At 37.7% G+C, this 26848-nt stretch overlaps 1 protein-coding gene across 5 annotated transcripts in view; it reads left to right on the top strand.

Moving 5' to 3' along the window:
- The window catches only part of IFT74 (intraflagellar transport 74), a 128033-nt gene that overhangs the window by 53558 nt on the left and 47627 nt on the right, over positions 1-26848 (top strand). For all 5 annotated transcript variants that reach the window (XM_025359146.1, XM_025359144.1, XM_025359145.1 and 2 more), the window contains exons 9-12: positions 11766-11904; positions 14568-14630; positions 19765-19908; positions 21503-21543. In XM_025359146.1, the coding sequence (XP_025214931.1) occupies positions 11766-11904; positions 14568-14630; positions 19765-19908; positions 21503-21543 (387 nt within the window). The remainder of the gene's footprint in view (positions 1-11765; positions 11905-14567; positions 14631-19764; positions 19909-21502; positions 21544-26848) is intronic.

Raw genomic sequence — 26848 nt, 5'->3', positions numbered from 1 at the left:
TCCTCAATGTTTTCTTGCAACAGTTTTATAGTTTGAGGTCTTACTTAGATTTAAGTCTTTAATTCATTTTTATTCCTGGATATGGCAAGAGATAGGGGTCTGGTTTTGTTCTTCCATATGTAGTTATTCAGTTTTTCCAGCAGCATTCATTGAAACAACTATTATTTCTCCATTGTATGTTCTTGGCACCTTTGTTGAAGATGAGTTGGTGTAAATGCGTGTGTTTATATCTGAGTTCTCTATTCCATCCCATTGGTCTATGGATCTGTCTTTATACCAGTGCCATGCTGATTTGGTTACTATAGCTTTGTAGAAAATTTTGAAGTCAGGTAGTGTGATGCCTCCAGCTTTGTTCCTTTTTGCTGAGGGTTGTTTGGCTATTTGGGATCTTTCGTGGTTCCGTATGAGTTTTAGGATTTTTTTTCTACTTCTATGAAGAGCGTCACTGTATTTTGATAGGAATTGCACTGAATCAGTAAATTGCTTTGGTTAGTATTGATATTTTAGCAATGTTCTTCGACTCCATGAACATGGATTATATTTCCATTTTTTTGTATCCTCTTCAGTTTATTTCATCAGTGTTTTATAGTTTTTGTTATGTAGATCTTTCACTTCTTTGGTTAAATTGATTGCAAGGTATTTTATAGTCTTTGTAGCTATTGTAAACAGGCTTGCTTTCTTGATTTCTTTTTCAGATTCTTCACTGTTGGCATATGTAAATTCTACCAATTTTTATATGATGATTTTGTATCTTGCAACTTTACTGAATTCAGTTATCAGTTTTTACAGATTTTTTTGTGGCGTATTTAGGGTGGTTTTTAAAAAAAATTTTTTAAAGTATAAGATCATGTCTGCCAGGTGCGATGGCTCATGCCTGTAATCCCAGCACTTTGGGAGGCTGAGGTGGTTGGATCACGAGGTCAGGAGTTTGAGACCAGCCTGACCAACATGGTGAAACCCCGTCTCTACCAAAAATACAAAAATTAGCTGGGTGTGATGGTAGACACCTGTAATCCCAGCCACTCAGGAGGCTGAGGCAGGAGACTCGCTTGAACCTGGAAGGTGGAGGTTGCAGTGAGCCGAGATCACGCCACTGCACTCCAGCCTGGGCGACAGAGTGAGACTCTGTCTCAAAAAAAAAAAAAAAAAAAAAGCATGTCATCTGCAAACAAGTCTAATTTGACTTCTTCTTTTGCAATTTGGATGCCTTTCATTTCTCTCTCTTGCCTAATTGCTCTAGCCAGGACTTCTAGTACTGTGTTGAGTAAAAGTGGTGAAAGTAGGCATCCTTGTATTGTTCCACATCTACAAGAAAGGCCTTCAATTTATCCCCTTTCAGAATGGTGTTAGCTGTGGGTTTGTCATATATGGCATTTGTTATCTTGAAGTATGTTCTTTGTGTGCCCAGTTTAATGAGAATTTTATCATAAAGGGATGTTGAATTTTTCAACTGTGTTTTCAGCATTTATTAAAATAATTATATGGTTTTTGTTCTTGGTTTTATTAATGTGATGTATCATGTTTATTTTATTTTATAATAATTATTATTTAAGGTAGAGTCTTGCTTTGCTGTCCAGGGTGGTTGAAAAGTCCTGGACTCAAGTGTTCCTTCCACCTCAGCCTCCTGAGAAGCTGGGATTACAGGCACATATCACTGTGCCCAGCTTACCATGTGTATTAGGCTGTTCTTGCACTGCTATAGTGAAATATTAGAGACTGGGTAATTTATAAGAAAAGATATTTAATTGACTCGCAGTTCTACAGGCTGTACAGGAAGCATGGTGCAGTTCATTTTTTGGGGAGGCCTCAGGAAGCTTACAGTTGTGGCAGAAGGTGAAAAGGGAGCCAGCACATCACATGATGAAAGGAGGAGAGAGTGGGAAAGGAGGTGCCACACACTTTTAAACAACCAAATCTCTTGTGAACTCAGAGCAAGATCTTACTTATCACCAAGGGGATGGCCCAAGCCATTCATGAGGGATCCGCCCTCATTATCCAAACACCTCCCACCAGGCTTCATCTCCCACATTGGGGATTACAGTTCAACATGAGATTTGGATGGGTACAAATATCCAAACCATATTGTCATGCTTATTGATTTGCATATGTTGAACTATCTTTGCATCTCTGGAATGAATCTCACTTGGTACGGTGAATAATCTTTTTAAAGTATTGTTGAATTTGGTTTGCTGTTATTTAGTTGAGGGTTTTTGCATCTGTGTTCTTCTGGGATATTGGACTGTAGTTTTCATTTTTGTTGTGCCCTTGTCTAGTTTTGGTGTCCGGGTCATGCTGATCTTGTAGAATAAGTTTGGAAATATTCCCTTCTCTTTAATTTTGTTTGAAGAGTTTGAGTAGAATTGGTATTAGTTCTTCTTTAAATATTTTGTAGGATCCAACAGTAAAGGCAATGTAAATAGACTTAATTCTCCAATTAAAAGGCATAGTGCTGACTGGAAGCTACTGACTGGCTGTTTAAAGGAGTCTGGTACCTCCTCCTCTTGTTCTTACTCCCTCTCTCTGCCATGTGACACACCTGCTCCACCTTCGCCTTCCACTGTGACAAAGAGCTTCCTGAGGCCTCACCAGAAACTGAGTAGATATTGGTGCCATGCTTTTGCAACTTGTGGAACTGTGAGCCAAATAAACTTCTTTTCTTTATAAATTATCCAATGTCAAGTATTCCTTTATAGCAATGAAAAATAGACCAACACATCGTGGTTCCCTGTTTGCTGTGTCTTTTTTTTTTTTTTTTTTGAGGCAGAGTTTCACTCTTGTTGCCCAGGCTGGAGTGCAATGGCGCAATCTCGACTCTTTGCAACCTCTGCCTCCTGGGTTCAAGCGATTCTCCTGCCTCAGCCTCCCAAGTAGCTGGGATTACAGGCATGCACCACCACGCCTGGCTAATTTTGTATTTTTAGTAGAGACGTATTTTGTATTTTTAGTATTTTTTCTCCATGTTGGTCGGACTGGTCACAAACTCCTGACCTCAAGTGATCTGCCTGTCTTGGCCTCCCAAAGTGCTGGGATTATAGGTGTGAGCCACCACACCTGGCCTGTTGGCTGTTATTTCTTGTAGATATATATATGTGTCATTGCATTGTCAGATTAGTTGTTTATTCCAATATTCTCTGTGTGGCTTATTTTGTTTTTTATTGAATATATTTGCTTAGAGGATCTTTTACCACTAGGTTGCTGCCTCCTTTTCAGCTTTAGATGGCAACTTAAGCCCAGCTTCACCTTGGCTCTGGTAAATGACCAGAGCACTGCTCTTCCTGAATGGGGGAGGTTCCAGGGGATATCCTGGTAGTGTGGGAATGGTGGCTAGAGGTTCATGCCCAGCCAGCCTTCCCACACTAGAGACCTGTGGAGCCAACCTCCTACAAAGTGGTGCTGTTGAACAGCTACTCTGATTTGGTGTCGCTTTGGCTGAGTTACAGAGCAGAGTTTCCAGATCTGGGGATGGTAATCCTGTCTCTCCTCTTTGTCTCTACATGTCCTCAGGAATATTTCTGTCTCCAGGCACTTGAGATGTTTCCCATGGGTTAAAGCAGGGACAAGTCTCTTGCCAGGGAATACAAGATGGTGGGTAGAAACTGTAATTTGGGGGAAATTTTCTCACATGCTTTGTGCTAGGTTGAATGGGGGAGGGGCATTGTGGATATGGAAGTCCAATTCTCTTACTATCTGCTCAAAGTTTGTTCACTTCTCTGTGGCCCTAGAACTGTCTCATCTTCACATTTGAATTCTGGTATATTGCTGGTAATTACCTCAGGTCTGTATATTTGTTTTTGATTTTCTGTAGAGGGGAGTGAAGCCAGCTTGCTTCTTGGCCACCATTTTGGAATTGATAGCCCCTTCAGCTCTCTTTCAAATACCCCCTCCCTTCATCTCCAACACATCAAATATATACTTCCTATGTCTTTATCTCCTAACATAGTTACTTGTAATTCTGGTTAGATGAGTATTCAGTGTTTGTACTATCATGAATGATTGAACTCAGTCAATAAAAAGCTGTTATTGGCTAAGCCATGTAACAAGATCACTTTTCTGTTGCTGCACCCTTTTTGTTTCCTCCAAACTAATTGTACTGTTTTTTCATGTGCTTAGTTTTCTTGTTATGACCAAACTCTCCCCTAGCATATCTGTCATTTGTTTATGGATATTAAGTATTTAACCTGTTTTATCAGCTTAAAAACTCCCTCCCAGAGCCTGCCACCATGCTGTAATCTGGAGGAGCTAGCTGATCACTAGGCCTTCTGCACAGCTGTTTACTTCCACCCTCATCAAAGAGTCTACCTTTTGCCTTTGTTACTGGGTACTTATTTTCTAGAACACCCTGTCTGGTTTATTGCCTTTCTTCAATGGAGCTTCCTCAGTAGCTTCTAGAGAATGTGGATAGGAGGGAAAACTTTTTAGACTTGGAAAGATATTTTGGCTAGAGATAGAATTCTAGGTAAGAAGTAATTTTCCCTCAAAATGTTGATGGGATTACCCTACTGTCTTTGAGTTTCTAGTATTACTGTTAAGAAATATACCATGTCATTCTAATTATTTATCAAAGCTTTTAAAATCAATACTATATTCATTATCCTGTGTCTTTCCCGCCACCACACCCGGCTAATTTTTTTGTATGTTTAGTAGAGACAGGGTTTTACCATGTTAGCTAGGATGGTCTCGATCTCCTGACCTCGTGATCCACCACCTCGGCCTCCCAAAGTGCTGGGATTACAGGCATGAGCCACCACACCCGGCCTGTTTTCATTTATTAAACTGGGTACTTGGTCAGTCTTTTCCATCTAGAAGCTATGTCACTCAGTTTTGGGAAATTTTCTGAATTATCTCATTGATGATATAATTATTTTATTTTTTAAAATAAAATTTCACTTTTTTTTTTCTAGAATTTCCTCAATTGGGTGTTGGACATCCTGGAATGATTTTAAAACCTTTACTGTCCTACATTTTATCTCAGTGTGTTTTTTGCTTTCCTTTCTGGGAGACATCCTCAATTTTATCTTCACATTCTTCTATTAATTTTTTGCCATGTTTTTTAATTCTAAGAGCTTTTTTTGTTTCAGAATATTTTCTTTATTAGTATTCTGTTGCATGAATATATTATATTTTCTTGTTTATCATTGTGCCTTTTGTTATTTCCTTTTCTTTGAATAGCCTCTATATCCTTAGATTGTATTTTTCCAGTTATCTTTGGGCAGTGTCCTTTATATTGGAGGCCTTCTTCTTAGTCTGTTAATATTTTATTTAGGGTTTATGTGTGAGAGTGGGAAACTAAAAAGCTGATAGGAAAATGCATTTGTGTGGGTCTCATTGTTTCTAGACTTGACCACAGAGTGTAACTGCTGGACTGTTTTCTTAGGGAATGTCATTATCCACAAAATGACTCTTCTGATTTACTGCCCAAAGAGATAATGGCCTGGTAGCCAGCATTCTGAGTGCTAAGTGATAAAAAAGCTGGATTTGCATCAATATTTAGTATGGAAACTATAACTTAATCTCAACAATGCCTTTGCATTCACTTGTGCCCATTGCCCAAATTCCCTTTGTTTTATTCTGGTGGCGTGGGGGATCCTCTAATCTGCTTGTGTAGAGCAGGAACATTATCTGGCTAGACAGACAGAGAGGAATTAGCCTCTCCTCTACTTTCAGAATACCTGGTGCTGCCAATTTCTGGGATATTTAGAGTTTCTGCAGTGCAATTCAAGTGACTCTCAGCTTTTCTCATTGCTGACTTGGGAAATTTTTGTTTTCCTAGTCAATTTCCACTCAGCTATTAGGTTTCTGGTTTCTAGGTTTCATTGCTATTGACTCCTGTTCCATTCTGTTTGTCCTTTGAGTTTATATCCCTTTTTACCTTTTATTTTCATGTTAATCAGGTTTTGAACACAATTTAAAGTTAATGGGTGCATTTAAGGTTTCAGCTTTGCCTAGAAATCGACATTTATTGGACTGTACTCTTCTTGCCAAATAGTTACTTTTTTATTTAGTCATTTTATTCATGACCTTGATGTTTCTTGTTCTTTATCTCTGTTTTCTTAAAGTCAATTTTAGAAACCCTTTTGCAAACAAATTATCCATTTGAAAATATATAAATATATTCTGTCATCCTTAAGGGTGTTCAGAAATTTAGTCTTTTGAGCATTCTTACAGCATTTGTTACAATTAGTTACTTACGATTTTTTTAAGGAAAGTTTATTTCATTATAGCAGGTAATAGAAAAACTAATCATAGTAGGCCGGGCACAGTGGCTCACGCCTGTAATCCCAGCACTTTGGGAGGCCGAGGCGAGCAGATCACCTGAGGTCAGGAGTTTGAGACCAGCCTGGCCAACATGGTGAAACCCCATCTCTACTACAAATACAAAAATTAGCCGGGTGCAGTGGTGGGTGCCTGTAATCCCAGCTACTTGGGAGGCTGAGGCAGCAGAATTGCTTGAACCTGGGAGGCAGAAGTTGCAGTGAGCTATGATCATGCCACTGCACTCCAGCCTGGGTGACAGTGAGACTGTTTCAGAAAAAAAAAAGAAAAACTAATCAGAGTAAACAAGAATCCATGCAGCATACTAAAGTCTCTCGCCTCGTTAGCAATAAGGAATTTACTGCTATTATAGTGCTAATCTGTTCTAGTCAACTTCCTCATTGCCTTTGATTTGTTGATCCATTTATGCTTGTTCCCCTTCTACCTTCTCTCCTTCCATAGTTAAATCCAATTTGTTAGAAAAAGCTACTCTGCCTCTTATATTTTATAAAATTTGGATGTAGATCATAATAGAATGCCTTTTAGAGCCAGAAGTGCATTTAAGCTATCACTTATTCAAGATGATTGCCCACAGAAGAGGGCTGCCTAAATCATTTACAAAAGGTAGTTTACCTGTGTTTAATGATTCCTAGGAATAGGTGTTCAGCTTCTTCAATGGCTTGTTTCACTATTTCTCAATGATATGGTGACATTCTTACTGATGTCTCTGGTAGGATGCAGAGGTGACTGAGGAGAGGTGAGTTAAGGGAAGTGCTATTTTTTTCCAGAAACAAATAGGATGGGGATAGTGAAAGAAAGCAAATAGGCTACAAAGAAAACTAACTAGATTTAAGTTAAAAGTTGATATGAAATAGAAGCAGGTGAACAAAGTAATAGAGGCAAGGCATGACTGTGAGCTTATGTAGAAATGGAGACAGAGTATAGTTTTATATTTATTATCTGTATCTGCTATTTAATGCTAATAATTGTTTTCTCAAGTGTGCTAAAAGAAAAAAATCAGAAAAAAATCATAAGGATTAGAAAAGGATTTTTTTTCTTTTCCATTTGGTAGATCTTAGAAGCAGCGTATACTCAGCTCAAGGTAGATTCTGTACAAGAAAGCGTTCAACAAATCTAAAGCATTGTTAGGTCTGAAGCTGTGAAATACATTGATTGATCCATACTATGCGTGAGAGTTTTCACATATTTGTGTGCCTTTTGAGAGGAGAAAGATTGTAAGAGGGGGCGAATGTTGATTTTCATGACACTATTCAAATCCCCAGACAAAGCATTTGCTAGCATTATTGGGTATCTTAAAAAAAGAAAAATCATATAGGCAAAATAGCTAGCCAAGTAGATAATGCAGAAATTATCCATGAGTCAGTTTAGCCTATTTCAACAGTTGGTTTTAAAGGAAGTCAGTTATTGCTGCTTTATTTCTCCTTTTGGAATATTTTCTAATTTGGATTTTTTTTGAAATGATAGTTGAGTTTCATATAGTGATTACTTAGGAACTAATATAAAATAGAAAACTGGAATAGAAAATGGAATATCAGTGTCTTTTGTTATTTCACAAAATTATGTGCATTTTTACCTAGCATATGATCTACGTTACTGGAACAAAAAAAGAGCTTTACTCAAAGGAAATGGTGGATGCTGAAAAAGAAGCATTGTTCTTAATAAAGTTTCAAGTATATGTTTCTTAAGTTATTTATTTTATACGATTATTATATGCTATGAAATAAAGAGATGCTCCAATTATTTTGGTTTTGTTAAATAAAATCTAAATGTAGTTTTTCCATTAAATATTTTAGATATTTATGCCAGAATTCAATGTCTTTAGAGTACGATGTTAATAATACACAATTAACTTCGTTTCCTTATTTATTGTGTAGATTTTTTTCAAATTTAAAACCTTTTGTAATGGAAAATTTCAAGGAAAAAAACCTAAGTAAGGAGAATAGTTATCACCCTGCTTCAATAATTATCAACTCATGGCTAGTCTTTTTTTTTTATCTTGCAAGTAGGCTTTAGACTAATGTCGCTTCAGAATGCTCTGTGATTAACGTATTTTAAAATAAAAAATCTTCTAAATTTGATTGGCTAGATGAAACCTTCCCCCCTCCCCAAAAACAATTACTTAGTATTGTATTCTAACTTTATTTAGGGAAGACCCTTTGGCCATGTCCCAGGTATATAGTATTTTTGAGGTAGACCGTGTGAAAATATAATCACATTTTCTTATTTTTCATCACTTCTTAAAGGCAAAGATTGTTGTACAGACTTAACAAACTTAAATATGATTTTTTAAAAAATACAACAATAACCAAAGCTATAAATATATAGAGCTTACCTTTTTTCTTTTGTCTCTAAGACTGGTGTGCTAAAGGAAATTACTCTGTTTCTTCAACAGCATTAAAAAAAGTATATCGTATGATTACATTTCACTTTGTTTTAACCTTTGTACCCAGTGAACAGGTGACTTTAAAAAAAAAAAAAAAAAACTAGACTTCCTTAGCAAAACATTGACTAGAAGAATAATTTCTTAAAGTTGTCTTTTCCTTTTTTTAGTGTAACAAGTAAGACTGTTTGCCTAACCTTTGTGTTTCTTTCTTTCTTTCTTTCTTTTTTTGAGATGAAGTCTCGCTCTGTCACCCAGGCTGGAGTGCAGTGGCATGATCTTGGCTCAATGCAACCTCTGCCTCCTGGGTTCAAGCAGTTCTCCCTGCCTCAGCCTCCTGAGTAGCTGGGATTACAGGTACCCAGCATTGCTCCTGGCTAATTTTTGTACCTTTAGTAGAGATGCGGTTTCGTCATGTTGGCCAGGCTGGTCTCAAACTCCTGACCTCAGGTGGTCCACCTGCCTCAGCCTCCCAAAGTGCTGGGATTATAGGTGTGAGCCACTGTATCCGGCCTACTTTTGTGTTTCTTTTAGTAAAATGTTAACAATTTTACTTACTGATTTAGAGTTTACAATATTGAAAATGCATACTTTTGAAAGACATACTGTTGCTAAATTAATTTATGTTTGTCCTGATGGCATTTTATGCTTAGAAGGATTCAAATTGAGGTCAGATGCAGTGTCTGATGCCTGTAATCCCAGCACTTTGGGAAGCTAAGGTGAGAGAATAATTTGAACTCAGGAACTTGAGACCAGCCCGGCCAACTTAGCAAGACCTTGTCTCTATTCAAAATAAAAAGTAAAAACATTAGCAGGGCATAGCATTGTGTGCCTTTAGTCCCAGTTACTTGGGTGGCTGAGGTGGGGGGATGGCTTGAGTTTGAGCATGCAGTGAGCCGTGATTGTGCTACCACACTCTAGTCTGGGTGACAAGTGATACCCTGTCAAGAAAGAAAGATAGAAATAGGGGGAGGGAGGGAGGGAGAGAGAGAGAGAGAGAGAGAAAGGGAAAGAGAAAGAAGAGAGAGGAGGAGGAAGAGGAAGAAGGGAGGGAAGGGAAGGAGAAGGGAGGGGAGGGGAGGGAAGGGAAGGGAAGGGGAAAAGAAAGGAAGGGGAAAAGAAAAAGAAAAGAAAGGAGGGAAGGAGGGATTCAAATTGTAAAGATATTACCAAGTTTTGTATTCTATTGAGTTTCAACTTTTTTGTTTACTTATTTTTATGACACCATCATCAGTGGTTTTACTGCCAACTTATAACAGGAGCAAAGTACTCAAAACATCAAAAAGACCTGACACCTGGACATCATATGGCCTTGAGAAAGTCAGTTACCTTTCTTATGCTGTAATTTCTCCTCTGTAAAATGGAATACTTTATAACATTAGTTCTTCTTACTACATTGTAGGAAGAAACATTGTTGGTGGTCAGTAATCAAGTTTAGAATGAATTCCTTCCAAAAGATTAATTCCACTGGGCTTCAGTATCCTTAATCTATGAAACAAAGAGATTGAAATAGATATTTTCCTCTTTCAAATTCTGTGAGCTCATATACCTATACAAATTGTAGCAGCAGGAAACACATTTGTTATACTGTTGTAATTGAAGCTTCAAGTGAAGATACCACATCTTCTCCAATAGTGACACAAAAATAAATTGAAATTCCAGGTTGTCTGTTTTATTATGTTCATCTTTTATTTGGTTATTTTAGATTTTTTTTTGGTAGGGAAATTTCTGAGTTTAGGTTGTTTATTGTAGTAGTAGGATATTAATGTGTAGAAGGTGTATAGGGGATTTGTGGATCCACAGGCTTAGCTGGTGATGGTGACAACTGTAGAAGTTGACATCTATGAGCGAAAGAGAGTAAACAGTGATAGGTTAATCAGATTTTGAAACCCAAAATAGAAATTAATGATCTTGGGACTGAAAATGTATGTTCAATCCAGCTTTTTATAAAATGTAAATCTTGAAAGTATTTAGATAAGTGGCATCTTACCTATTCTTTTTTCATAATTTTTCTCTACCCTATCAATAATTGACCTTGCCTAGGCAACAAGTGGCATGTCATTGGTATTCTTTTGACTACATGATAAAAATGTTTATTGCTTCTAATTAATTTCACTATTACTACTTTTGTGTAATTATATTTGTAATGTTTGTTGTGTTTTTAGAGAAATGAGCTTAATATTTTACAGTGCTAAAAAATATCAATAATTTGTGAAACAGCAATGTTAACTAAAGCAGTAAGTAAAAGAGAATTTAAGCAAAGCATATTATTAATCTAAAGCCGTAACTTTAAAAAAATCAAACTGCACTGCAGGCCTCTCTTCTCCTAGTTCTGTCAGAGCTGTACTGGATGATTTACATGGCAAACCTCTATACAATATTTAATTTGGTCAAAAAAATTTATGCTGAAGGATGTTTGAAAACCACAATTCTAAAACTTCTTACTTGTCTTTTTTTTTTTTTTTTTTGAGACGGAGTTTTGCCCTTTTGCCCAGGCTAGAGTGAAGTGACGCGATCTCAGCTCACTGCAACCTCTGCCCACTGGATTCAAGCAATTCTCCTGCCTCAGCCTCCCAAGTAGCTGGGATTACAGGTGCCCGCCACCAGGCCCGGCTACTTTTTGTACTTTTAGTAGAGATCGGGTTTCGGCATGTTGGCCAGGCTGGTCTCGACCCCCAGACCTCAGGTGATCCACCTGCCTTGGCCTCCCAAAGTGCTGGGATTACAGATGTGAGCCACCGAGCCCAGTCTCTTATTTGTCTTTTGAAGGTATAACTTTTAAAAAGTATAAATGCATCCTCATATATATAAGTCATTAAAGATTTTCTTTGATAATCTTTGTGATTTCTTAGTAAAGTAAAATGGAGAGTAAGGAAATAGAGGAATTTGGGGATGGAGAAGAGAAAGATGCCAAATAAGTTTGTGCTAATGGGGCCAAATTTTATATAGGTCAAATAGCATTTTTTTAGTACAAATATAAAGACTTTTCAGTCACACACTATGGTTGAATATCTTTAAGTATCCTATTAAATTAGGACTGTGACTTGTATAAAATAATTGGATATTTTTTCCTCAGTACGGTATCAGGAATATTATGTGCTTTTGATTTTAGGAAAGAAAAACAAATGAGAAGCGTAGAAGAAGAAATTGAACAGGAAAAACAAGCAGCAGATGACATTATCAAAAATATGTCTCTTGAAAACCAAGTCAAGTACCTAGAGATGAAAGCCACAAATGAGAAACTGTTACAGGTAATATGAATTATTACTCTGTGCCAAGCATGTATCAGTCTTGCTACTAACAGTATAGTTTGAATATCAGCAGCGTCAACATCCCCTGAGAGCTTGACTAGACTTTGAGATCAGTTTTCATTTTAACAAGGTCCCCAACTGGTTCAAACGGACATTCACATTTCAGAAGCATTTATTTAGAAAACTTTGTTTTTGTATGCTGCTTGATGACCTAGCTTTTACTCTTATTATTTTTTGTTCACTTCTATTTATTCATTTTGCATTTCATAAAGACATGAAAATACTTGCATTTATAAAAATACTTGTCTATAAATTAAAAAGTCTATAAATACTTGCAGTTATAGACTTTTAATGCAAACATTAAAAGGCCTCATAGGTGGAGGATGCAGTGAGCTGAGATCACGCCAGTGCACTCCAGCCTGGGTGACAGAGCGAGACTCCATCTCAAAAAAAAAAAGAAAAAAAAAAGAAAAAAAGAAGTCCTCATAGACCAGCTCCATATAGCTATTTACTTTCCTTTTCCTTCCTGCGTAATAAACAGCTAAACTTTTTACCTGTTAGCATTATGATTTGAATGGCTATTGTCCTGTAATTATATTGCTTAAATATCCATTTTTAAAAATTAATTTTTTATTGATACACAACAGTTGTATATATTTATGGGGTACAGGTGATAGTTCCATGCATGTGTGCAATGTATAATGATCAAATCAGGATAATCAGGATATTCATCACCTCAAACATTTAGGATTTTTTTTGTGCTGGAAACTTTTTAAAAAAATTTTTTTGAGACGGAGTCTTGATCTGTCTCCCAGGCTGGAGTGCAGTGGCGTGATCTCGACTCACTGCAAGCTCCGCCTCCTGGGTTCATACCACTCTCCTGCCTCAGCCTCCCGAGTAGCTGGGACTATAGGCACCTGCCACCACACCTGGCTGATTTTTTGTATTTTTTTTAGTAGAAACAGGGTTTCACCGTCTTACCTAGTATGGTCTCGATCTCCTGACCTCATGATCCGCCCTCCTCAGCCTCCCAAAGTGCTGGGATTACAGGCATGAGCCACTGTGCCCGGCCTTATGCTGGAAACATTTTAAATCTCCTTTTCTAGCTATTTTGAAACATACAATTAATTATTGATAACTATAGCCACCCTACTGTTCTATCAAACATGAGAATTTATTCCTTCTCTCCCCCTCCACCGCCCCATGCCCCCAGCTGGGCACCAACTTCTCAGCCTCTGGTAACCATCATTCTACTACCTCCCTCCCTTTTTTTTTTTGTTGAGATGGAGTTTCACTCTGTCACCCAGGCTGGGGTACAGTTGTGCGATCTTGGCTCACTGCAAGCTCTGCCTCCCGGGTTCATGCCATTCTCCTGCCTCAGCCTCCTGAGTAGCTGGGACCGCAGGTGCCCGCTACCATGCCTGGCCAATTTTTAATGTATTTTTAGTAGAGACAGGGTTTCACTGTGTTAGCCAGGATGGTCTCGATCTCCTGACCTCATGATCCGCCTGCCTCGGCCTCCCAAAGTGCTGGGATTACAGGTGTGAGCCACTGTGCCTGGCCGAGATCCACTTTTTTAAGCTCCTACAGATGAGTGAGAACATGTAATATTAAATAAGCAATTAAAATCCCTGCTTAGGGGATATTGAGAATCCTCTCAATGCTCAGTCATGATGGTGCCCTTTCATGCCCAGATGGCCCTTAATAAAGATTAAGCAAAGAATTAGGCCCCATAAATGCCAATAATGATTATAGTTTTAGTTTCTGAGACATTCCTTTGCTGACAATTTAGTAACTTTTTTATTTTAGACAAGATTTCTAAGATACAATGAAGCATTGAAGAAAGAGTATGGCCTAGCCAAGATGGTGAAACCCCATCTCTACTAAAAATACAAAAATTAGCCGGGTGTGGTGGCAGGCGGCTGTATTCCCAGCTACGTGGGAGGCTGAGGCAGGTAATTGCTTGAACCTGGGAGGTGGAGGTTTCAGTGAGCCAAGATCATGTCACTGCACTCTAGTCTGGGCAACAGAGCGAGACTCTGTCTCAGAAAGAGAAAAGAAAGAGTATGATAGAAATGCCAAAATAATTCCAAAATATATTTAATCTTGTATGGGATAATGAATGAGTAAACAATTTAAGGATCTTATCCTAGGAGTGAACCATATTTATATTTACATATATATGTGTGTGTGCATGTGTTGTGTGTGTGTATAGTATAGTGAAATTAGGTAAAAGATATGAAAACACGATTAAACATCAATATTTTAAATAATAACCTTAAACAGTGACATAATTTGAAATCTTCTGATACTTGATGTCTCAGAACATAGTGATGATTCACTGTGAAAAGGTCTAAGGTCTAGCTACTTTTGAGAAACTCATGAAGTTTTTTTTTGGTTTTTTTTTTTTTTGAAGGCACACAGCAAGTTTTTAAGAATAATAAAAGAAGATGGGAAAAATATAAATAATGAAGTGTTAATAAATTCTAGTCAAAATGCAAGATGCCAGTGAAGATATTTAGAAAATTTACTTTGTCACATCTGTATTTGAAATGTTGAGAAATAGAGAAACAAATTTTTTTTTCCAAGCTCCCTCCCCCCACTACTACAAAGTATTCTTAATGTAATTTGGATTTATGTTTGCTTTTTTTTTTTCCACTTAGGAATTAGATACACTTCAACAACAATTGGATTCACAGAACATGAAGAAAGAGAGCATGGAAGCAGTAAGTGTAAAATCAAATAAGGGTTCTCATACTACTCAGTTAAAAAAGTTAATTCAGCCAAGTAAACTAATTCAAGTACATATTGATCTGGCAGTTTACTAATAGGAGTTTAATACTTTTTCTTCCTATTCTGGACCCACAAAGATCCTAGTATGGTAAGAAATGAGATTCAGTTATTGAGTACCTACTATGTATAAAACAAATCATTCTGCCCAACCTAGGACATGCAAAATCCAATAACAATTAAAATTTTTTTTTTTTAAGAGACAGGGTCTTTGTCACTCAGGCTGGAGTGCAGTGACATGATCGTAGCTCACTGTAAATTCAAGCTCTTGAGCTCAAGCGATCCTCCCTCCTCAGCTTCCCAAGTAGCTAGAACTTCAGGCAGGAACCACCACACCTGGCTAATTTTTATTTTACTTTTTGTAAAGACAGGGTATCATTATGGCTGGTCTACAGCTCCTGGCCTCAAGCAATGTGCCTACCTTGGCTTCCCAATGTGCTGGGATTACAGGCGTGAGGCATTGTGCTCAGCCTCTAATGGCAATTTAAAGACACATACACAAGAGACTAAAAACAAAGAGGGAGAGACATGAGTTCATCTCTTTAAGGATGTAAAAACTTCCATTTGTTTTCTTATTTGTTTATTTAAAACATTTTAATTCACAAAACAAAATGTGCTTATGGTTTAAAAATAGTTGAACAAGATTAACGTAAAAATGTCTGTTTTGTGTCCTTCTTTCCAGATGGAACTACTGGAAAGATGTTTATCAAGTGCTTACTGTATACTTTTTTGAGCTGTAAACTTATATCAGCATCATCTTCATATAATCCCCACAAGAGTCCTAAATCCCATCTTGGTTTTACAGTTGTGAAAAACCTCAAGTGGGGTTCATACTTGCTATGCTATCTGCAGCTTTTTTTTCACCCTAACATTATATATTCAGTGTCTATTTATATCAGTTCTTTTTTTTTTTTTTTTTTTTTTTGGAGACGGAGTCTCGCTCTGTCACCCAGGCTGGAGTGCAGTGGCCGGATCTCTGCTCACTGCAAGCTCCGCCTCCCGGGTTTACGCCATTCTCCTGGCTCAGCCTCCCGAGTAGCTGGGACTACAGGCGCTCGCCACCTCACCCGGCTAGTTTTTTGTACTTTTTAGTAGAGACGGGGTTTCACCGTGTTAGCCAGGATGGTCTCGATCTCCTGACCTTGTGATCCGCCCGTCTCGGCCTCCCAAAGTGCTAGGATTACAGGCTTGAGCCACCGCGCCCGGCCTATATCAGTTCTTAGAGAACCTCCTCATTATTTTAAATTGCTACGTTGTATTATGTTGTATAATTATAACACAGCCTTGTAAATGAACGGGTTGTTTATAGTTTTCTGGGATTATAAACAATACTCGGTGAAAGCATACATTTTATGCAAAGTTGTATTAGTATATCATAAGATTGAATTCTCACAATGGGTCAAAAGGTATACACTTTAAAAATGTTGTAAGATTGCCAAACTGCCTTCAAAAAGGTTGTTCCAACTTTTACTTCTAGATGTAATGTATGTGAATGCTTATTTCCCCTGCATTCACTGACAGCAAATATTATCTGACTTTTCCAATTTTAGCTAGTTTGATAGGTAAAAATTACTACCTTATTTGAATTTTCATTTATTTATGCATAAAGCTGAGTATCTGTTTATATCATTTTTGGCCAATGAATTTCTTTTTCTTTGAACTCCTTTTTCATATTTTTGGCATTTCGGTATACTGACTGTACCTTAAATCTTGCCTCCCTTTCCCGATTCCCTGTGGATTCAGGTGGATGACATGATGATAGTATTAGGAACTGCTGTAGATTGATGGATTACTGACACCCTAGCTTGTAAAATAAATGAATATTTTGTAATTAATTCTTTTGAGAATTTGCTATTGCAAAAGTTATTTAATTAAAAATAGTGAGGTAGTTGGCTAGGCATGGTGGCTCACGCCTGTAATCCCAGCACTTTGGGAGGCCGAGGTAGGCAGATCATGAGGTCTGGAGATCGAGACCATCCTGGCTAACATGGTGAAACCCTGTCTCTACTAAAATACAAAAAATTAGCCCGGTATGGTGACAGGTGCCTGTAGTGCCAGCTACTTGGGAGGCTGAGGCAGAAGAATGGCATAAACCCAGAAGGGAGAGCTTACAGAGAGCCAAGATGACGCCACTGCACTCCAGCCTGGGCGACAGAGTGAGACTCCGTCTCAAAAAAAAGAAAAAAAAAATAGGAAGGTAATTTTCTGTGTCTGATTGTCCATCTATAAATACACTTAATTTTTATTTCCTTGGATCTCTGGTGATGGAAATACGCTTAAAGAAAGAAGGACCACATTTAGTATTAATACAACCAGCTTGTAGAATTCGTCACTAATCTTTCTTGGAGTGGGTTTGTGAGAGTTAAATCTTACTTCAGTTGGTGAGTTTAATTTCCATAGGAAGAAGATAAGCTATAACCTTAGATTTACTTTTTGTACTGATGCCATTCTTCTCTGATGTCAGTACATTTATGCCTACATTAACAAGAGTTTTAAAGATACACAATGTTTGCAAATTGGGATAACATAAGTCACTAATTCTATTTAACTTTTGCCAGATTTCTTTCTTTTTAAAAAAATTTTTTTGGAGACAGAGTCTTGCTCCGTTGCCCAGGCTGGAGTGCAGTGACACGATCTTGGCCACTGCAACTTCCGCCTCCTGAGTTCAAACAATTCTCCTGTCTCAGCCTCCTGAGTAGCTGGGATTACAGCGTGCATCACCATGCCCGGCTAATTTTTGTATTTTTATTAGAGATGGGGTTTCACCATGTTGGCCAGGCTGGTCTTGAACTCCTGACCTCGTGATCCACCCACTTCAGCCTCCCAAAGTGCTGAGATTACAGACGTGAGCCACCATGCCCAGCCCAGATTTCTTTTATTTATTTATTTAGGACTTGTTCTTCAAGAAAATATGTGTCAGATAGTGGTCAATCAACTAGTATTTATCGAATACTTTATGTTCACTACTGTACAACGTATTAGGTCATACTTATTCAGTTCACAAGAATGGAAAAAAATCAGGTGAAGAATTAACATAAGCTTAAGTCTTCCAGAACAGTTTTATTAAGATGCAATTCAAACAAGTCTATAGGATTGTTAGGCAAAAAGGAGAAGAGACTATGAAAAAGGATAGCATAAAATATCTGCATTTTCTCTATATGTATTTTTTAGCATGCCTTTATCTTATCTGATGCCTAATCTATTACTTGAACTGTATATATAATCCATTGCTTATGGACTTTGAAAAATTCTCTTGTCTACTCTTTCCTTTTTTGGAGGTTCCTTCTTTCATACTTTTAAAAGAGAAGAGGTCGGCCGGGCGTGGTGGCTCACACCTGTAATCCCAGCACTTTGGGAGGCTGAGGTGGGCGGATCACGAGGTCAGGAGTTTTGAGACTACCCTGGCCAACGTGATGAAACCCTATCTCTTCTAAAAATACACAAAAAGTTAGCTGGGCGTGGTGGTAGGCGCCTGTAGTCCCAGCTACTTGGGAGGCTGAGGCAGGAGAATGGCGTGAACCCGGGAGATGGAGCTTGCATTGAGCTGAGATCGCACCACTGCACTCCAGCCTGGGTGACTGAGCAAGACTCCGTCTCAAATATAAATAAATAAATAAATAAATATTAGCTGGGTGTGGTGGCGGGCACCTGTAATCCCAGCTACTTGGGAGGCTGAGGCAGGAGAATCGCTTGAAACTGGGAGGTGAAGGTTGCAGTGAGCCAAGATCGCACCACTGCACCCCAGCCTGGGTGAAAGAGTGAAACTCCGTCTCAAAAAAGAAAAAAAAAAAAAGAGAGAGAGAGAGAGAGAGAAGAGGTCTTGCCTCTTAAGACTTTTGTTTTGTTCATGCTGTAGGTCTGTTTTCAAATGTCACTGTTAACTCTTATGTCTTTGTTAACTTTGAAAAGTTATTTACGTTTCAGGTCCTTAGTTTTCTCATCTGTAAAATGGAGATGATAGTACTATCTTGTAGAGTATCACTTTGGATAGTAGAGATAACATATAAATAACATGCAGCATAGTGCCTGGCACAGAACAGATGCTCAGTAAACAAGAGTTTCAAATGTCGTTTTAATCATCACCACCACCATTCCTAGCTTTTTTTTTTTTTAATCTAATAACATTTTTGTCACGTCCTTATTTTTTTCTTTGTGAAAGGTAGGATAGTGGTGAGTACACAATAACTGTTATTTCATGTGTTAATTTCCTAGTGCTGCTGTAATAGAATATCACGAACTGGGTGGCTTAAAACAAACAAATTTTCTCACAGTTCCAGAGCCTGAAAGTCTGAAATCAAGGTGTCAGCAGAGCCATGCTTCCTCTGAGACTCTAGAAAGAATCTTGCTCTGCCTCCTCCTAGCTTCTGGTAGTATCCATTAGCCCTTGATGTTGCTTGACTTGCAGCTGCATCATCTCAGTCTTTGCCTGAGTCATACCATGGTATTCTGCCTGTGTGTCTCTGTTGCGTTTGTACTCTTCTTATAAAGTGCACTATCATATTGCATTAGGGCCCACCCCTAATGACCTTATCTTAACTTGACTAAATATGCAAAGAGCCTATTTTCAAATAAAGGTCAAATTGACAGGTGTATGTCGTTAAGACTCCAGCTTACCTTTTGAGCAGACACAATTCAACTCGCAAAATTGTGGAAAAATATATGTTATGACCTATTTAGGGAAAAATATCTTCTCTCCAAAGATCACTTCTGTGGACTTTGAATCAGACATTGTGTTTAAAGTTGCACATATGTTTTGACATTGTCTTTATCCTCCCGTTGGTAGAGTTGTCCTATATTTATTCAGGTCTTATATGTAGAAAATAAAATAAACTAAGGCTATCAACTTCTTGTGAATCTTAGATTGAAAATAGCTTATTAAAATATACAGGATTTATTTTTATTCTTCCAGTTTAGGAATGTGCTTTGTAGCATTATTGAGTACTAATGATATTTGTTGTCTGTATTTAAAGATGCTGGTAGTTTACCCCCTATTCTTATTACCCGAAACCTATTTGATAATAATTATTGATAAAATACAAATTAAAAATTTCCCTTCTTATTTTCCTTTAGGAAATAGCTCACTCCCAGGTGAAACAGGAGGCTGTATTGCTGCATGAAAAGCTTTATGAGTTGGAGTCCCATCGAGATCAAATGATTGCAGAAGACAAAAGCATAGGATCTCCAATGGAAGAGAGAGAGAAATTACTTAAGCAGGTGGGCAAAAGAAACATACTTATTTTAAGATGTCTGGTTTTGGTACATGTATTGATTTGTTTTATTTAAGGGATATTAATGCAACCAAAAGCTAGTAAGTGTATTGTCTAAAAATAGTTTATGTGAAGAAATGACTTCTTAATCTAGATTTTCTTCCTCTTCTTTATTTTCTATTTATTTATTTATTTTTGATATAGGGTCTCGCTCTGTAACCCAGGCCGGAGCACAGTGGTGCAATCATAGCTCACTGTAGCCCTGATCTGCTGGGCTCAAGCGATCCTCCACCTCAGCCTCCTGAGTAGCTGGGATTACAGGCATGTGCCAACACACTAATTTTTTATTTTTATTTTTTTGTAGTGATGGGGTTTTACTATGTTGCCTAGGCTGGTCTCAAGCTCCTGTCCTCAAGCAATCCTCCAATTTCAGTCTCTCCAAGTGTTGGGATTATAGGCACCCAGTCTAGATTTTCTTAAATATTTCATACTATCGTAGGTGAGGCTAACTTTTCCTTATTAGGAATACTTGAAACTCTTCTTTATTGGTCATTAAATATTTAGATAATCTTTTGGAAGATATGTTTCCTTTTTGTTTTGGGCCTTGTATTTAGAAAATGGAGTATCCCAAGGCTAATGACTTTTTGTGGTTGTTATTATCGGTGCCTCCATGAAGAGAATGGAATTAAAATGTCCTGTGAAATTATCGTATGTCCTAAAGTCATGACACATGTAACATATATTTAGTAGCTTTCTTACTACCCCAAGGGTAGATATAGTTTAGCTCCAAATTATAATTAGCATGTTGTTTATCGTGACACACCCTAACTATAAGGGCCTTAGGAGAACTTCATCTATATTTGGGCACAGCTCCAGTCAGGGACTCCCTTGCCCCTAGACTTAGATCAAGCCCATTGCATTTAGAAGAAATTTAGGTATCAATTCAGGGACTATTTAATTATTAGAATCATTCCAGAAGGGTATTAATTCTAGAACCTGTGTAGTTCCTTGGAAATAAATCATTGAAGGATGGGGAGGAGTGATCTTGAGGTACACGTACCACATAAAATATAGAATAGCTACTTAAATTTCAACTTCAGATAAGCAATGAATAATCTTTCAGACACATATATCGATATAGAAAAATTATTCATTGCTTATGAATGATACGAATAATCCAAATATTACATGGTATATATATCCCCTCAAAGATACTCACTACTTATCTGAAATTCAAATTTAACTGGACTTGCTCAATCTAACAAAACCCTACCTGTGGGAAAGTGAGGGAGACTCTCAGAAATCCTAGTTGTTTATATCAACTTATCCAGGCCTGAAGATGTGCTAACCTGATGGTGCCTGGGGGGTAGCTATGAGTATATCAGTTACTACCCTTACTTTAAGGAAAAAGGATGGAATCTGTGAATGGTTCCTTGGTGCTGTTCCCTTTAACTTCAAAGGTTGAAGTCTAAAAAATAGATTTCAAGAAGGAGACTAGATTTGACACTTTAGTACAATGCACTCTAGAAGGAAATTGTCTTTAAGATGGCCTTACAATGAGTTATTTTTTTAAATACTACTTTCTTTTTATGCCTTTGTAGGTTAAAGATGATAATCAGGAAATAGCCAGCATGGAAAGACAGTAAGTACCTTTATACTAGGACATTTTACATCCATTTCTCACTTTAAAAATTACATTCTAAAGGTACAGGAGTGGCTTTCATTCTTTCAATTTTTCTTATAGCTTTAAATATTTCTTTGAGTGTTTAAGAGCCATTGCATAGTATAATTGTTTTTTATAAATATCTTTATTAAGATATACTTTATACCATATAATAGACATACTTAAAGTAAAAGTAAACAATTTAAAGCTTTTTAGTATATTCACAGAAGTGTGCAGCCATCACCTAAATCACCTTTATTTTTCAATTTTTATTTATTTTTATCTTTTTGAGACCAGGTCTCACTCTGCTGCACAGACTGGAGTGCAAGTGGCGTGATCATAGCTCATTGCAACCTCAAACTCCTGGGCTCAAACTTCCCAAGGAGCTAGGGCTACAGGCACATGCCACCATATCTGGCTAATTTATTTTTATTTTTAGTAGAGTCAAGATGTTACTATGTTGCCCAGGCTAGTCTCCAGCTCCTGGCTTCAAGCGATCCTCCCATCACAGCTTCCCAAAGAGCTGAGATTACAGCTGTGAGCCAGTGTGCCAGGCCCCCAGTCAACTTTAGAACTATTCAGTCAGCCCAATAAAACCCTACACCCTTTAACCATCACCTCCCTTATGCCTCTCCCAGCTCTAGCCATGCCTATTCTGGACATTTCATACAAATGGAATCATTCAATATGTGCTTCTGTGTGGCAGGATGCTTTCACTTAACACAGTGAGCCTTGCTTTCTTGAAGATCAGCTGACTATCAGTATTTGGCTTTATTTCAGGGTTCTCTATTCTGTTCCAAGGCTCATAGATGAGCCTTGAAAACTAAGACTAATGGAATATTATTTGGAAATAAAAATTAATACAATACTAATACATGCTCAGTATTTTATTAATTTTTATTAATACTGATACATGCTTAGTATTTTATTAATTTTTATTTCCAAATAGTATTCCATTGTATGGATATACCAATTCTGTTTATTCATTTATAAATTGATGGATGTATGGGCTGTTACCATTTTTTTATTGTTATGAATCATGCTCCTATGAACATCCATGTACAAGTTTTTGTGTGGACATATGTTTTCACTTCTCTTGTATATATACCTAGGAGTGGAATTGCTGACTGATGACTATGTTTAACTTTTTGAAGAACTGCCAGACTGTTTTTCAAAACAACTTTACCATTTTACATTTCATTTATTTCTATTTGAATATATTTATTTAAAGTTTGTAAAACAATCATTTTACCACCAGTCACCAGAAAGCATACCAATTGTTTTAACTTTCTTTCTTTTCTTTTTTCTTCTGAGACAGAGTCCTGGTTTGTTGCCCAGGCTGGAATGCAGTGGTGCAATCTTGGCTCACTGCAGCCTCCACATCCTGGGTTCAAGGGATTCTCATGCCTCAGCCTCCCGAGTAGCTGGGACTACAGGCACGTGGCACCGTACTCGGCTAAGATTGTTTTAATTTTAATCAACTAAGTTGTAAACTAATAAGTAGTCAACAATGACGAAATTGCCTTTTAATGTTTCTCATATTCTATTGTAATGTTTTTGTCACTGATTACAACTTATGAAATTAAATTTTGGAATCACAGTCTCTAATATGAGCTGAATTGCAGCCCATGTTAAGTCTTGCAGTACTGGCTAAGGTACTAAGAAAGTAATGTTTTTTTTTCTGTTAATTTGTAACTTTAAGCAAATTTCTATATTATTATGGCTAAGAGAAGATTTTTTTTAGGAACGTTTAAAGCAGCTTTATTTTATCTTTTTTATTTCAATAGTTTTTGGGGAACAGGTGGTATTTGGTTACATGGATAAGTTCTTTAGCAGTGATTTCTGAGAGTTTGATGCATCCATTACCCAAGCAGTGTCCACTCTACCCACTGTGTAGTCTTTTATCCCTCACCCACCTCTCACTCTTCCCACCAAGTCCCCAAAGTTCATTGTATCATTCTTATGCCTTTGTGTCCTCATAGCTTAGCTGCCACTTATTTATTTATTTATTTATTTATTGAGACAGAGTCTCGCTCTGTCGCCCAGGCTGGAGTGCAGTAGTGCGATCTCGGCTCACCGCAAGCTCCACCTCCTGGGTTCACGCCATTCTCCTGCCTCAGCCTCCCAAGTAGGTGGGACTACAGGTGCCCGCCACCATGCCTGGTTATTTTTTTGTATTTTTAGTAGAAACGGGGTTTCACCACGTTAGCCAGGATGGTCTCGATCTCCTGACCTCATGATCCACTCGCCTCTGCCTCCCAAAGTGCTGGGGTTACAGGCGTGAGCCACCGTGCCTGGCCGCTTAGCTCCCACTTATAAATGAGAACATACGATGTTTGGTTTTCCATTCCTGAGTTTCTTCACTTAGAATAACTGTCTCCAACTCCATCTCGGTTGCTGTGAATGCCATTATTTTGATCCTTTTTATGGCTGAGTAGTATATATATGTATAAATATATATCTACACACACATATACATACCACATTTTCTTTATCCACTTGTTGATTATTGGCCTTTTGGCGGTTTCCCTTTTTTCCAGTTGCAAATTGTGCTGCTATCAACATGCATGTGCAAGTGTCTTTTCATATAATGACTTCTATTTCCTCTGCATAGATACCTAGTAGTGGGATTGCTCGATCAAATGGTAGATCTACTTTTAGTTCTTTAAGGAATCACCATAGTGTTTTCCATAGTGGTTGTACTACTTTATATTTCCACAAGCAGTGTAAACGTGTTCCTTTTTCACCACATCCACTCCAACATCTATTTTTGTTAAATTTTTAAATTGTGGCCGTTCTTGCAGGAGTAAGCTGGTATTGCATTGTGGTTTTGATTTGCATTTCCCTGATAATTAATGATGTTGAGAATTTTTTCATATGATTGTTGACCATTTGTATATCTTCTTTGGAGAGTCGTCTATTCATGTCTTTAGCTCACTTTTCACTTTTTTATGGTTTTTTTTTCTTGCTGATTTGTTTGAGTTTGTTGTAGATTCTGGATATTATTCCTTTGTCAGATGCATAGTTCATGAATGTTTTCTCCCACTCTGTGGGTTGTCTATTAACTCTGCTGATTATTTCTTTTGTTGGTGCAGAAGTTTTTTAGTTTAATTAAGTCCCATCTATTTATCTTTGTTTTTGTTGCATTTGCTTTTAGGTTCTTTCAGTGTTTGCCTATGCCGATGTCTAGAAGAGTTTTTCTGATGTTATCTTCTAGAATTTTTACGGTTTCAGGTCTTAGATTTAAGTTTCTGATCCACCTTGAGTTGATTTTTATGTAAGGTGAGAGATGAGGATCCAGTTTCATTCTCCTACTTGTGGCTTGCCAGTTATCCCAGCACCATTTGTTGAAGAGGGTGTCCTTTCCTCACTTTATGTTTTTGTTTGCTTTTTCGACGATCAACTGACTGTCAGTATTTGGCTTTGTTTCTGGGTTCTCTGTTCTGTGACATTGGTCCATGTACCTATTTTTATGCCAATACAATACTGTTTTGGTGACCTTATAGTCCTTATAGTGTAGTTTGAAGTTGGGTAATGTGATGTCTCCAGGTTTGTTCTTTTTGCTTAGTCTTGCTTTGGCTGTGCAGGCTCACTTTTGGTTCCATGTGAATTTTAGGATTGTTTCTTTTCTAGTTCTGTGAAGAATGATGATGGTAAAATGGGAATTGCATTGAACTTGTAGATTGCTTTTGGCAGTATGGTCATTTTCACAATATGACCATCAAGACAAGACAAGACAGGACAGGACAGGACAGGACAAAGACAAAGACAAGACTTAGGAATATGCCTAACCCAAAAGGTGAAAGACCCAAAAGGTGAAAGACCCCTCTCTTCAAGGAAATCCATGAGTATGGAATATGTTTCTATTTGTTTGTGTCATCTGTGATTTCTTTCAGCATTGTTTTGTAGTTTTCCTTGTAGAGGTCTTTCACCTTTTGGGTTAGGCATATTCCTAAGTATTGTGTTGTGTTGTATTTTATTTTATTTTATTTTACTTTATTTTATTTTCACAGCTGTTGTGAAAGGAGTTGAGTTCTTGATTTCTTTTTTTTTCTTTTTTTCTTTTTTGATACATAGTCTTGCTCTGTTGCCCAGGCTGGAGTGTAATGGTGCAATCTTGGCTCACTGCAACCTCTGCCTCCCAGGTTCAAGCGATTCTCCTGCCTCAGCCTGCCGAGTAGCTGTGACTACAGGTGCGTCCCACCACTCCCAGCTACTTTTTTGTATTTTTAGTAAAGACGGGGTTTCACCTTGTTAGCCAGGATGGGCTCGGCCTTCTGACCTTGTGATCCACCCACCTTGGCCTCCCAAAGTGCTGAGATTACAGGCGTGAGCCACCACGCCCAATTGAGTTCTTTATTTCTTTGTCAGCTTTGTTGCTGTTGGTATATAGCAGTGATACTGATTTGTGTACAGTGATTTTGTGTCCTGAAACTTTACTGAATTTATTTATAAGATCTAGGAGTTTTCTGGATGAGTCTTTAGGGTTTCCTAGTTATATGACCATATCATTAGCAAACAGCGACAGTTTGACTTCCTCTTTACTGATGTAGGTGCCCTTTATTAATTTCTTTTTTCTTATTGCTCTAGCTAGGACTTCTAGTCCTGTGTTGAATAGAAGTGGTGACAGTGGGCATCCTTGTCTTGTTGCAGTTCTCAGGGGGAATGCTTTCAACTTTTCCCTGTTCAGTATAATGTTGGCTGTGGGTTTGTCATAGATAGTTTTTATTACCTTAAGATATGTAATCATAAAAGGATGCTGGATTTTGTCAAATGCTTTTTCTGCATCTATTGAGATGATTGTATGAGTTTTGTTTTTAATTCTGTTTAATTGGTATATCACATTTATTGACTTGTATATGTTTAAGCATCCCTGCATCTCTGCTATAAAACCCATTTGATCATAGTGAATCTTTTTCATATGCTGCTGGATTTGGTTAGCTAATTTTTTTTGAGGATTTTTGCCTCTAAATTCATCAGGGATATTGGTCCATAGTGGTTTTTTTTGTTTGTTTGTTATGTTCATTCCTGGTTTTGGTATTAGGGTGATACTGGCTTCATAGAATGATTTAGGGAAGATTCCCTCTTTCTCTATCTTTTGGAATAGTTTCAGTAAGATCAGCAGCAGAAGCTGCCATATCCCCCTTGGAACATAACTTCCTTGGTCTGAAACCACCCTCTCCATCACCCACATTGGCCACAGCCAGCCCCATCCAAGGAGAGTCTGAGCTGAGACACGCCTAACCCTGCCCTCACCTGGTGGTCTTTCTCTACCCTGCTTGTA

This window comes from Theropithecus gelada, chromosome 15 (assembly GCF_003255815.1).
Source record: "Theropithecus gelada isolate Dixy chromosome 15, Tgel_1.0, whole genome shotgun sequence".
In the NCBI taxonomy this organism is placed as follows: domain Eukaryota; kingdom Metazoa; phylum Chordata; class Mammalia; order Primates; family Cercopithecidae; genus Theropithecus; species Theropithecus gelada.
The sequence above is the reverse complement of the archived record's forward strand: the minus strand, read 5'-3'. Positions and strand labels throughout refer to the sequence as shown.